The sequence below is a fragment of the Oncorhynchus gorbuscha genome, linkage group LG01 (assembly GCF_021184085.1).
Source record: "Oncorhynchus gorbuscha isolate QuinsamMale2020 ecotype Even-year linkage group LG01, OgorEven_v1.0, whole genome shotgun sequence".
Classification (NCBI taxonomy): Eukaryota; Metazoa; Chordata; class Actinopteri; order Salmoniformes; family Salmonidae; genus Oncorhynchus; species Oncorhynchus gorbuscha.
The window spans coordinates 92,039,861-92,053,408 of NC_060173.1; the positions used below are offsets into that span (position 1 = coordinate 92,039,861).

Genomic DNA, 13,548 nt, shown 5'->3' on the forward strand with positions numbered 1-13,548 from the left:
TACAAGAACATCTGATACTATTCAGTTGTTTGGAGTGGTTTGAACGTATGTAGGCTACATTAGGAAGTTAAAATAGAGTAACAAAGTTACTAAGCCCTATCCTGTCCAGACAAATCATTTATGAATAGCCTACTGTGCAGCACCTGACCTGAGTAGCTAGAGGAGCTGCTACATTCCAGCTCTAAGAACCCGAAAAGCAGGTGAACCATTGTAGAAATGATTTGTGGATCAATGGAGCTATGAATATGCATTGATTACAGAGAGGACATTCAGTGGGTTTATACAGTGGTATTCTAATCCATGCACCTTCACTGACAAGACACAAAGTAATGTGTGTTTTAATTTTACAGTGGCAGGGATTATATCAACATCATAGTGAATTGATATTTGCAGCTCTCGCTTCTCTTTCCTTCTCTCTCAATGAACAAACCTAACTGCTGCTGACATCTGGTGGTGGATAAAATAACTTATGTAGAGAATGTTTTCATTAGAGAATCACGTTGCATCCATGAAGAATGTATGTCACAGAATGTGCATGCTAAGGAGTGCCTTGCCATGTTTTCTCACTGTCAAATGTTTGCCTCGATAATGTCAATGTTGGGTAGCAATTCTGGGGTATATAAAAATCAACTAACTTATGTGGATGATTAGTTTATTCTCATGGCGGATCTCATGGCAAACCGGATGCTAGTTTATCTATGCCAGACAATGCAGTAAGTAAGTCTTTCTGGCATGTTTCCTCTGTAAGACAACAGCTTATCCTCCAAATGGAAAAAGTAGGGATCATAAACTGGTTTCTGGCAAATAACTCTGGCAAATTCCTATGAGCCTGGAATTTCTCCTTGTAAAGTTTAGGCATTTCTAAGTCTATCCAGCCAGCTTTTTGAACTGAATTTATTTCCAAAAATGGATTGGATTTGTGGAAACTTGCATGTAAAGTCTGACTACAGCTGATGAATAACTAGGCATGGAAAAGTCCTCCACTTAAAGCATGGCTTTACAGTTTGTATCCAAGGAAAAAGTGTCAGTCACGGTGTTGACACATTACCCAAACTACAAAAACAAACGTGTACCTGCACATCTCCTATGTATCTTTCCAGCCCCCCTCTATATTTCTTACTCTAGCCCCCTCCTTCCCTCTAACCCTCCCTGTTTAGCTAGAGGTGATGGGTGTGAACCGTCTGTGATGACAGTGTCAAGTTACAGATCTGCTCAACAGGATTCTACTCACTCTCTCTGCCCACAATTGGGTCTAATGAACACCATATGCACTGTAAAAACAAGCCCAGCAATGCATTCAAAACCACTTCCTGCAGGGCAGACTGAAGCTGAGGGGAAATGACATCACAGGCTTTAAGTTGGGAGGTGATGTCGAAATCACCCAAAAACAGTTCAGGAACAGACGGGTACAGATAAGTGTTGACACCAGCGACAGGTCGAAGTCCAGTTGCTGATGTTACAAAACCAATGGTGCAAGACAGACTACTAGACTCCCGTCTGATTTGGGGAACTCTCTAGGTCAACAATGAGACAGGCTACAGGACACAGCAGTGACAACCAGAGGAACAATGCTACCCAGACTGGATCGGTTGTTTTTCTCTCCAACCCTTTGATGAGTGGTGAGTAGACTGCTTGGTGAGATACAGTAAAAGTTTACACTTGTCTATATCTATGCTTTGGCCAATGAATGTCTGTATCTGTGAATGATCCTATGATTGTTGTTCTTCCCTTATAAGATATGGAGTCAGATTGGTCCCCCATTCATGATGCAGCCTACAATGGACACGTTCTCACACTGAGAAACCTAATAGCTCAGGTAAGGAAGGCACACCCAGACCCACAGTGCACAGACAATTCAATGTTTATTCCACGTTGGTTCAATGTAATTTCATTGAAATGACATGGAAACAATGTCGATTCAACCAGTGTGTGCCCTGTGGGTCCTTATTATGCATACACATGCCTGCAGGCTTTAGTGTAACTGCTATTTGGTATTTCTGTTTGTAAAGTAACAATAGCCTTACCATTGTCTGCGGAATGGGGATGTAGATGGAATGCATCACTTAAGCACAGCATTATTCAAGGGACAGCTTAGCACATTGAACATTCAAAGCAATTTCAATATGGAGAAATGTCTGTCTATGGTTGGCAGAGGGAATAGGATTGGTTTTATATTTGTGTGTCATTTTTCAACCCTCTTCACAGGGAACGTGTGTCAACCTTGCCACTCAAGACAGAGTCTCTCCCCTTCATGGAGCATGTCTGCAGGGACACACTGACTGTGCCCGGTTACTGTTAGAAAATGGGGCAAATGTGAGTAAGGAATTTCACTCTAATCTGCACCATCTCTGAATTTGGCTGATTTTAAGACTCACAGCACACAGTTGTATACATTATTTACATGATTCAATTTCAATGTAGAACAAGCGCAGGCCAAATACAGGCAGACCCCTCTGAATATGGGTTATAAATGTGTCTGTAGAGTTATTAGGCGATTAACCTCACTCATTCCTTGTCACTTTAACATTACTAGCACAAATCTGTAGACAACAATCCCCCAACTGTACACTGAGTGAGTGTAAAGTCACATGTTTCAATAGCTACTGAATTGGAGTGTAACAATTTATTTAACTGTTGAATTTTCCTTTTTTATAAAGCACTGAGTGAAAACAGAATATCAACAACATAGCTCAGGCAGTAGGAAGCTCTCTCAACCATTTATATGCAGATGATACAGGCTTATACTCAGTAGTCACCTCATACAAGTACTTGGGAGTATGGCTTGACAGTACACTGTCCTCTCAGCACATATCCACGCTGCAAGCCACGGTTAAATCTAGACTTGGTTTCCTCTATCGTAATTGCTCCTCTTTCACCACAGCTGTGAAACTAACCCTGATTCAGATGACCATCCTACCCATGTTAGATTACGGAGACGTAATTTATAGATCGACAGGTAAGGTTGCTCTCGAGTGGCTAGATGTTCTTTACCATTCGGCCATCAGATTTGCCACCAATGCTCCTTATAGGACACATCACTGCACTCTATACTCCTCTGTAAACTGGTCATCTATGTATACCCGTCGCAAGACACACTGGTTGATGCTTATTTATAAAACCCTCTTAAGCCTCACTCCCCACATCTGAGATACCCGCATTCAACCCTCATCTTCCACATACAACCCCCGTTCTGGCAGTCACATTCGGTTAAAGGTCCCCAAAGCACACAACATCCCTAGGTTGCTCCTTTTTCAGCTCGCTGCAGCTAGCGATGGGAACAAGCTGCAAGAAACACTCAAACTGGACAGTTTTATCGCCATTTCAACATTCAACAACTTAATCATGGACACTCTTACTGACACTTGTGGCTGCTTCACGTGATGTATTGTTGTCTCTACGCTTTTTGGCCTTCGTGCAGTTGTCTGTGCCTAACAATGTTTGTGCCATATTTGTGCAGCTACCATGTTTTGCTGCTACTGTGTTGTTGCTCTTGGTAGGCCATCATTGTAAATAAGAAGTTATTCTTAACTGACTTGCATAGTTAAATTAAGGTAAAAAATATATATATACACGGAACAAAAATATAAACGCAACATGCAATTAAAAAAAATATTGAAATCAATTGAAATAAATAAATTAGGCCCTAATTTATGGATTTCACATGACTGGGAATACAGATATGCATCTGTTGGTCAGATACCTTTAAAAAAGTAGGGGCATGAATCACAAAACCAGTCAGTATGTGATGTGACCACCATTTGCCTCATGCAGCACGGAACATCTCTTCAGCATAGAGTTGATCAGGCTGATGATTGTGGCCTGTGGAATGTTGTCCCACTCCTCTTCAATGCCTGTGCGAAGTTGCTGGATATTAGCTCGAACTGGAACACGCTGTCATACACGTCTAACCAGAGCATTCCAAACATGCTCAAGGGGTGACATGTCTGGTGAGTAGGCAGGCCATGGAAGAACTGGGACATTTTCAGCTTCCAGGAGTTCTGTACAGATCCTTGCGACATGGGGCTGTGCATGATCATGCTGAAACATGAGGTGATGGCGGCGGATGAATGGCACGACAATGGGCCTCAGGATCTCGTCATGGTATCATGGTATTCAAATTGCCATCGATAAAATGCAATTGTGATCATTATCTGTACCTTATAACCTGCCCATACCATAACCCCACCGCCACTATGGGGTACTCTGTTCACAACGTTGACATCAACAAACCGCTCGCCCACACGATGCCCTGCCATCTGCCAATTACAGTTGTGACAGAGGTTCAACCATGAAGAGCACACTTCTTCAGTATGCCAGTGGCCATCCAAGATGAGCATTTGCCCATTGAAGTTGTTTACAATGCCAAACTGCAGTCAGCACGCAGATGAGCTTCCCTGAGACTTTCTGACCATTTGTGCAGAAATTATTTGGTTGTGCATACTTTCATCAGCTGTCCAGGTGGCTGGTCTCAGATGATCCCATAGGTGAAGAAGCCGGATGTGGAGGTCCTGGGCTGGCATGGTTACACGTGGTCTGCGGTTGAGGCCGGTTGGACATACTGCCAAATTCTCTACAACAACATTGGAGGCGGCTAATTCAATTCTCTGGCAACAGCTTTGGTGGACATTCCTGCAGTCAGCATGCCAATTGCACATTCAATACTTCAGACAACTGTGGCATTGTGTTGTGTGACAAAACTGCACATTTTAGAGTGGCCTTTTATGGACCCCAGCACAAAGAACACTTGTGTAATGATCATGCTGTTTAATCAGCTTCTTGATATGCCACACCTGTCAGGTGGATTGATTATCTTGGGAAAGGAGAAATGTTCACTAACAGGGATGTTAACAAATGTGTGCACATATAAATACGCTTTTTGTGCGTATATATAACATTTCTGGGATCTTTTATTTCAGCTCATGAAACATGGAACCAACACTTTATACACTGCTCAAAACAATAAAGGGAACACTTAAACAACACAATGTAACTCCAAGTCAATCACACTTCTGTGAAATCAAACTGTTGTCACGACTTCTACCGAAGTCGTTGCCTCTCCTTGTTCGGGCGGTGCTCGGCGTTCGATGTCACCGGTCTTCTAGCCATCATTGATCCTTTTTTCATTTTCCATTGGTTTTGTCTTGTCTTCCCACACACCCTCTGTTTCCCCTCATGTCTTTGTCAGAGATTGATTTGTTGTCAGTGTAGTGTTATTGTTTGTATAGGTGCGCGTCGGGTCCTCGTACCCATGTTTTGTTTGTTTGTACATTTATTGTTATGGAGCATATTCTTGGAACTTTATTAAAAGACTCCATATTTACACTCCATTTGACTCTCCTGCGCCTGACTTCCCTGCCACCTATTACACCTATGCATGACAGAATCTCTGACCAATATATATGAAGTCAGCAGGAGAAGACACTATACCCATGGACCTGGAGGAACGCGTTCAGGAACAAGCGAGGGAGCTTGACTGTATCAGCTCCGTCATGGAGCACATTGTCCAGAAAATTGATCGCTGGGAGAGACAGGGAGTTTCTCCAGCGCCACCACCTCTCCGGAATCGAGGATCCATTTATCCCTACCCATGGGATACAACGGAGATACTGCCGGCTGCCAGGGTTTCCTCCTCAAGCTAAACTTATATCTAGCCATGGCCTCCCCAGTACCATCTGACCGTGAGAAGAGTTACGCCCTCGTCTCATGCCTCACCGGGAAAGCCCTGGAATGGGCCAGCGCTGTGTGTAGAAGGGAGGATGCGGCATTGGACCATTTTGAGGAGTTCACCCGCCAATTCCGCATAGTATTCGATCACCCACCTGAAGACAAAACCAATGGAAAATGAAAAAAGGATCAATGATGGCTAGAAGACCGGTGACGTCGAATGCCGAGCACCGCCCGAACAAGGAGAGGCAACGACTTCGGTAGAAGTCGTGACAGTACCCCCCCCCCTGACGCGCGGCTCCATCTGCGCGTCGACACCGGCCTCGGGGACGACCCGTAGGGCGAGGTGCAGGGCGATCCGGATGGAGACGGTGGAATTCTGATAACATGGAAGGATCTAACACGTCCTCCACCGGAACCCAGCATCTCTCCTCCGGCCCGTACCCCTCCCAGTCCACGAGGTACTGAAGGCCCCTCGCCCGACGTCTCGAATCCAAAATGGATCGAACAGAGTACGCCGGAACCCCCTCGATGTCTAGAGGAGGCGGAGGAACATCACGCACTTCAGCCTCCTGGAGCGGACCAGCCACCATCGCCTGAGGAGAGACACATGGAACGAGGGATTAATACGGTAATGAGTGGGTAGTTGTAACCTATAACATACCTCGTTCACTCTCCTCAGGACTTTAAACGGCCCCACAAATCGCGGACCCAGCTTCCGGAAGAGCAGGCGAAGGGGCAGGTTTCGGATCGAGAGCCAGACCCTGTCCCCTGGTGCGAACACTGGGGCCTCACTGCGGCGACGGTCTGCGCCAATTTTCTGGCGCCTTATGGCACGCTGAAGGTGGCCGTGGGCTGCCTCCCAGGTTTCCTCAGCGTGCCGAAACCAATTGTCCACCGCAGGGGCCTCGGTCTGGCTCTGATGCCAAGGAACCAGAACCGGCTGATACCCTAATACACGTTGAAAGGGAGTAAGGTTAGTGGAGGAGTGACGTAGCGAGTTCTGAGCCATCTCTGCCCAGGGCATGAACTTTGCCCAATCCCCCGGCCGATCCTGGCAATAAGACCGCAGAAACCTACCCACATCCTGGTTAACTCTCTCCACCTGCCCATTACTCTCGGGGTGAAAACCTGAGGTAAGATTAACCGAGATCCCCAGACGCTCCATGAACGCCTTCCAGACCCTTGATGGGAACTGGGGACCCCGATCAAACACTATATCCTCAGGCACCCCATAGTGCCGGAAAACGTGTGTAAACAGGGCCTCTGCAGTTTGTAAGGCCGTAGGGAAGTCAGGCGCAGGAGAGTCAAATGGAGTGTAAATATGGAGTCTTTTAATAAAGTTCCAAGAGTATGCTCCATAACAATAAATGTACAAACAAACAAAACATAGGTACGAGGACCCGACGCGCACCTATACAAACAATAACACTACACTGACAACAAATCAATCTCTGACAAAGACATGAGGGGAAACAGAGGGTTAAATACACAACAGGTAATGAATGGGATAGAAAACAGGTGTGTGGGAAGATAAGACAAAACCAATGGAAAAATGAAAAAAGGATCAATGATGGCTAGAAGACCGATGACGTCGAACGCCGAGCACCGCCCGAGCAAGGAGAGGCAACGACTTCGGCAGAAATCGTGACAACTGTCCACTTAGGAAGCAACACTGATTGACAATAAATTTCACATGCTATTGTGCAAATGGCATAGACAACAGGTGGAAATTATAGGCATTTAGCAAGACACCCCCAATAAAGGAGTGGTTCTGCAGGTGGGGACCACAGACCACTTCCAAGTTCCTATGCTTCCTGGCTGATGTTTTGGTCACTTTTGAATGCTGGCGGTGCTTTCACTCTCGTGGTAGCATGAGACAGAGTCTACAACCCACACAAGTGGCTCAGGTAGTGTAGCTCATCCAGGATGGCACATCAATGCGAGATGTGGCAAGAAGGTTTGCTGTGTCTGTCAGCGTAGTGCCCAGAGCATGGAGGCGCTACCAGGAGACAGGCCAGTACATCAGGAGACGTGGAGGAGACCGTTGGAGGGCAACAACCTAGCAGCAGGACCGTTACCTCCGCCTTTGTGCAAGGAGGAGCAGGAGGAACACTGCCAGAGCCCTGCAAAATGACCTGCAGCAGGCCACAAATGTGCATGTGTCTGCTCAAACAGTTAGAAACAGACTCCATGAGGGTGGTATGAGGGCCCGACGTCCACAGGTGGGGGTTGTGCTTACAGCCCAACACCGTGCAGGACGTTTGGCATTTGCCAGAGAACACAAAGATTGGCAAATTCGCCACTGGCGCCCTGTGCTCTTCACAGATGAAAGCAGGTTCACACTGAGCACGTGACAGACGTGACAGTCTGGAGACGCCGTGGAGAATGTTCTGCTGCCTGCAACATCCTCCAGCATGACCGGTTTGGCGGTGGGTCAGTCATGGTGTGGGGTGGCATTTCTTTGGGGGGCCGCACAGCCCTCCATGTGCTCGCCAAAGTTAGCCTGACTGCCATTGGGTACCCGAGATGAGATCCTCAGACCCCTTGTGAGACCATATGCTGGTGCGGTTGGCCCTGGGTTCCTCCTAATGCAAGACAATGCTAGACCTCATGTGGCTGGAGTGTGTCAGCAGTTCTTGCAAGAGGAAGGCATTGATGCTATGGACTGGCTCGCCCGTTCCCCAGACCTGAATCCAATTGAGCACATCTGGGACATCATGTCTCGCTCCGTCCACAGACTGTCCAGGAGTTGGCGGATGCTTTAGTCCAGGTCTGGGAGGAGATCCCTCAGGAGACCATCCGCCACCTCATCAGGAGCATGCCCAGGCGTTGTAGGGAGGTCATACAGGCACCTGGAGGCCAAACACACTACTGAGCCTCATTTTGACTTGTTTTAAGGACATTACATCAAAGTTGGATCAGCCTGTAGTGTGGTTTTCCACTTTAATTTTGAGTGTGACTCGAAATCCAGACCTCCATGGGTTGATAAATTTGATTTCCATTGATAATTTTTGTGTGATTTTGTTGTTAGCACATTCAACTATGTAAAGAAAAAAGTATTTAATAAGAATATTTCATTCATTCAGATCTAGGATGTGTTATTTTAGTGTTCCCTTTATTTTTTTGAGCAGTGTATATCTCCATATAGGTGTGCAACTACCATTCCCAGACACACTAATATGCTTGGAATGTGACAACCAGTGGAGTGTTAACCTTCTCAGTAGGCTATCACCAGCAGTTATGTTGGTTTGTGTAGGATGGTAGAGGTATCTGGCAAGATATATGTTGTCTGCGGTACCAGGTGAATGTCCCCATGTTGGAGAAGACCACCCCTCTGTCAGAGGCCTGTGCCCAGGGTCACGTGGCCTGTGTGACCCTGCTCCTCCAGCACGGAGCCTCACCCCAGGGATCCAGCCTCTCAGCTTCCCCCATCCACGAGGCTGCAGCCAAAGGTCAGGGGTCACATTCTTAGCTTTATTGTCAGCTTTTATCAAATTTTTAAAAAGCACCATGAACTCCATTTGTTGTTGTTGCAGTTATATTTTTTTGTAATAACTAGGAGCTATATCACTTTGTTAAACCAGTCAGATTGGATATTTTTTATGATAAAGTGTAATGAAATGTATTATTCCCCAGATTTAGATACAGTAAGCAGTTTTTCAAAGCAGATCCCACACACTGTTCTTTATCCATTGAATATATCTATGTCCAGGTCACCCAGAGTGCATAGTGTCTCTGGTTCATCACGGGGCAGATGTAGATCAGCACACTGACCAATCAGGCTCGCCACTCTACATTGCCTGCACAAATCAGCATCTGAGTACCGTGAAGAAACTGCTTCAGCTTGGTATGAAAATGTATTCTCTTTCGTTTGTTATTACACAGAAAGGATGTATAGATAGATAGAATCTGGACTAGACATTGACCAGGGTGCTTCTATCACACGGTGCTCAAATGAGTTATTTACAGTTTACACTTGGCCTGCAGTATATGATACTCTCATTTAACATTTACGGTAGGCTAGATACAAAATCCACACATTTACACACAATATCCACACATATATCCTCTCTGTCAGGTGCTAGTGTGAACAGGAGTAAGGATGGGGACTCTCCTCTGCACGCGGCAGCCCGTCTGTCCAACCCTGAGCTGGTGTCTGTTCTCCTGGAGCACGGGGCTGACTGCAACTGCAGAGACACACAGGGCAAGCAGCCCCTGGACCTGGCCCCTCCCAACAGCCCCGTTGAGAAACTACTGGGCCACAGAGGAGGTAGCTAGACCCGTAGGATTTTGGACAGGAGATTCTGTGGTTCTTTGAACTGCTGTTGTATACATCGAGTTTAAATCCATCATGGATGTGTTTGTGAAAGGATTCTTGGTTCTTGCATGATTTATTAATAGATTTGCATAGTTGTGCTTGTGTTATTAACAATATCAAACCCTGAGAACATCTTTATGTTATCTAAATGATGGCTGTTTTTCCTCTGATGGCTCACCAGGAGTGTCTCGTCTGATGCAGCAGTGCCGGCTGTCCATCAGGAAGGTTTTGGGAAAGGCCAGACTTAGTTCAATCCATGGTCTTCAGATCCCCACAGAACTGAAGCAATACCTTCTGTACCAATCAGATCGAAAGGGTATATTCATTAAATGAGCATATTTTTTTATGTTCTATCTCAATGCATTTCTACTTTCGGTCAATAGGTGGCACCTTACCACCAGCATCTGTGGAGAGAGGACGTTAACACTTATTGTGAATGTTGATTAGTGGAATGGTTTGTGCCACATTATCAGATTTGTACACATGAAAGATATGAGAAAGAAGAGAGAACTAGATTTTCTGCATTCAGAAATAAATGAATTAATATGTACTGTTACTTGAAAATTGGTGTGAATATTGCTCAACGGTAAGATCATAAATGTTAACCAAAGGAATGCCAAATAAACATAATTATTTTGTTTCAAACAATGCCTTTTGGATTTTCTAAAATGCTTCAAATGTAAGTATCCATATATGATACTGTACTTTCATACACCCATTAATACATTCATCTAGCCATACAATTACATACACAAGTTACATGTAAATAAGTAAATATATAAGTACGTTGACTTTTTCCACATTTTGTTACATTACAGCCTTATTCTAAAATTGACACAAAAAAACCTTTCCTAATCAATCTACACACAATTCCTCATAACAAAGCAAAACCAGGTTAAGATTTTTTTTTTGCCAATGTAATAAAAATATCACATTTACATAAGTATTCAGACCCTTTATTCAGTACTTTCTTAAAGCACATAAAGGCAATGATTACAGCCTTGACTCTTCTTTGGTATGACGCTACAAGCTTGGCACACCTGTTTGGGGAGTTTCTCTCATTCTTCTCTGCAGATCATCTCAAGCTCTGTCAGGTTGGATGGGGAGCGTTACGGCACAACTATTTTTAGGTCTCTCCAGAGATGTTAGATCAGGTTCATGTCCGGGCTCTGACTGGGCCACTCAAGGACATTCAGAGACTTGTCCCGAAGCCACTCCTGCGTTGTCGTGGCTGTGTGCTTAGGGTCGCTGTACTGTTGGAAGGTGAACCTTCGCCCCAATCTGAGGTTCTGAGCACTCTGGAGCAGGTTTTCATCAAGGATATCTCTGTACTTTTACACCGTTAATCTTTTCACCAATCCTGACTAGTTTCCCAGTCCTTGCCCCTGAAAAACATCCCCACAGCATGATGCTGCCACCATCTTGCTTCACCATAGGGATGGTGCGAGGTTTCCTCTAGACGTGATGCTTGGCATTCAGGCCAAAGAGTTCAATCTCGGGTTTCATTAGACCAGAAATCCTTGTTTCTGATGGTCTGAGAGTATTTGGGTGACTTTTGGCAAACTCCAAGCAGGCTGTCATGTGCCTTTTACTGAAAGTGGCTTCCGCCTGGCAACTCTACCATAAGGGCCTGATTGGTGGGGTGCTGCAGAGATGGTTGTCCTTCTGGAAGGTTCTCCCATCTCCACAGAGGAACTCTAGAGCCCTGTCAGAGTGACCATCAGGTTCTTGATCACCTCCCTGACCAAGGCCCTTCTCTCCTGATTGTTCAGTTTGGCCGGGCAACCAGCTCTAATAAGGGTCTTGGTGGTTCCAAACTTCTTCCATGTAAGAATGGAGGCCACTGTGTTCTTGGGGAACTTCAATGCTGCAGACTTTTTTTGGTACCCTTCCCCAGATCTGTGTCTCAACACAATCCTGTCTCGGAGCTCTACGGACAATTTCTTTGACCTCATGGCTTGGTTTTTGCTCTGAAATGCACGGTCAACTGTGGGACCTTATATACAGTTGAAGTCGGAAGTTTACATACGTTGAGGTTGGAGTCATTAAAACTCGTTTTTCAACCACCACAAATTTCTTGTTGGTTAGGATATTTTATAATTCACTGTATCACAATTCCAGTGGGCCAGAATTCGGAAAATGATGGAAAATTCCCGAAAAATTATGTCACGGCTTTAGAAACTTCTATTAGGCTAATTTACATAATTTGAGTCAATTGGAGGTGTACCTGTGGAATTATTTCAAGGCCTATCTTCAATCTCTGTCTTTCTGCTTGACATCTTGGGAAAATTAAAAGAAATCAGCCAAGACCTCAGAAAATAAATTGTAGACCTCCACAAGTCTGGTTCATCCTCGGGAGCAATTTCCAAACGCCTGAAAGTACCACGTTCATCTTCATCACATTCAAACAATAGTACGCAGGTATAAACACCATGGGACCACGTAGCCGTCATACCGCTCAGGAAGGAGATGCGTTCTGCCTCCTAGAGATGAACATACGTTGGTGTGAAAAGTGCAAATCAATCACAGAACCTTGTGAAGATGCTGGAGGAAACAGGTACAAAAGTATATATATCCACAGAAAAAGAGTCCTGTATCGACATAACCTGAAAGGCCGCTCAGCAAGGAAGAAGCCACTGGTCAAATCAAATGTATTTATATAGCCCTTTGTACATCAGCTGATACCTCAAAGTGCTGTACAGAAAACACGCCTAAAACCCCAAACAGCAAGCAATGCAGGTGTAGAAGCACGGTGGCTAGGAAAAAATCCCTAGAAAGGCGAAACCTAGGAAGAAACCTAGAGAGGAACCAGGCTATGAGGGGTGGCCAGTCCTCTTCTGGCTGTGCCGGGTGGAGATTATAACAGAACATGGCCAAGATGTTCAAATGTTCATAAATGACCAGCATGGTCAAATAATAATAATCACAGTAGTTGTCGAGGGTGCAGCAAGTCAGCACCTCAGGAGTAAATGTCAGTTGGCTTTTCATAGCCGATCATTAATAGCATCTCTACCACTCCTGCTGTCTCTAGAGAGTTGAAAACAGCAGGTCTGGGACAGGTAGCAAGTCCGAAGAACAGGTCACGATTCCATAGCCGCAGGCAGAACAGTTGAAACTGGAGCAGCAGCACGGCCAGGTGGACTGGGGACAGCAAGGAGTAATCATGCCAGGTAGTCCTGAGGCATGGTCCTAGGGCTCAGGTCCTCCGAGAGAGAGAAAGAAAGGCAGAATTAGAGAGAGCATACTTAAATTCACACAGGACACCTGATAAGACAGGAGAAGTACTCCAGATATAACAAACTGACCCTAGCCCCCCGACACAAACTACTACAGCATAAATACTGGAGGCTGAGACAGGAGGGGTCAGGAGACACTGTGGCCCCATCCGATGATACTCCCAGACAGGGCCAAACAGGAAGGATATAACCCCACCCACTTTGCCAAAGCACAGTCCCCACACCACTAGAGGGATATCTTCAACCACCAACTTACCATCCTGAGACAAGGCCGAGTATAGCCCACAAAGATCTCAGCCACGGCACAACCCAAGGGGGGTGCCAACT

General features: G+C 45.5%; 1 protein-coding gene across 1 annotated transcript; it reads left to right on the forward strand.

Annotated features, from left to right (window-relative positions):
• The first annotated feature begins 1,288 nt into the window (after positions 1-1,288).
• On the forward strand, positions 1,289-10,630 carry LOC124024577 (ankyrin repeat and SOCS box protein 9-like). The gene is made up of 7 exons (XM_046338503.1): positions 1,289-1,619; positions 1,737-1,816; positions 2,206-2,313; positions 8,969-9,119; positions 9,380-9,514; positions 9,746-9,937; positions 10,167-10,630. The coding sequence occupies exons 1-7, from the start codon at positions 1,526-1,528 to the stop codon at positions 10,316-10,318; spliced, it is 912 nt and encodes a 303-aa protein (XP_046194459.1). The 5' UTR covers positions 1,289-1,525; the 3' UTR covers positions 10,319-10,630.
• Positions 10,631-13,548: the final 2,918 nt, after the last annotated feature.

Bases quoted from the DNA above. Each gene is read 5' to 3' on its own strand.
- LOC124024577 (XM_046338503.1), top strand. From the start codon at position 1,526: ATGAGACAGGCTACAGGACACAGCAGTGACAACCAGAGGAACAATGCT. The intron at 9,515-9,745 runs GTATGAAAATGT...CCTCTCTGTCAG, and splicing joins GAAGAAACTGCTTCAGCTTG to GTGCTAGTGTGAACAGGAGT. The intron at 9,938-10,166 runs GTAGCTAGACCC...ATGGCTCACCAG, and splicing joins ACTACTGGGCCACAGAGGAG to GAGTGTCTCGTCTGATGCAG.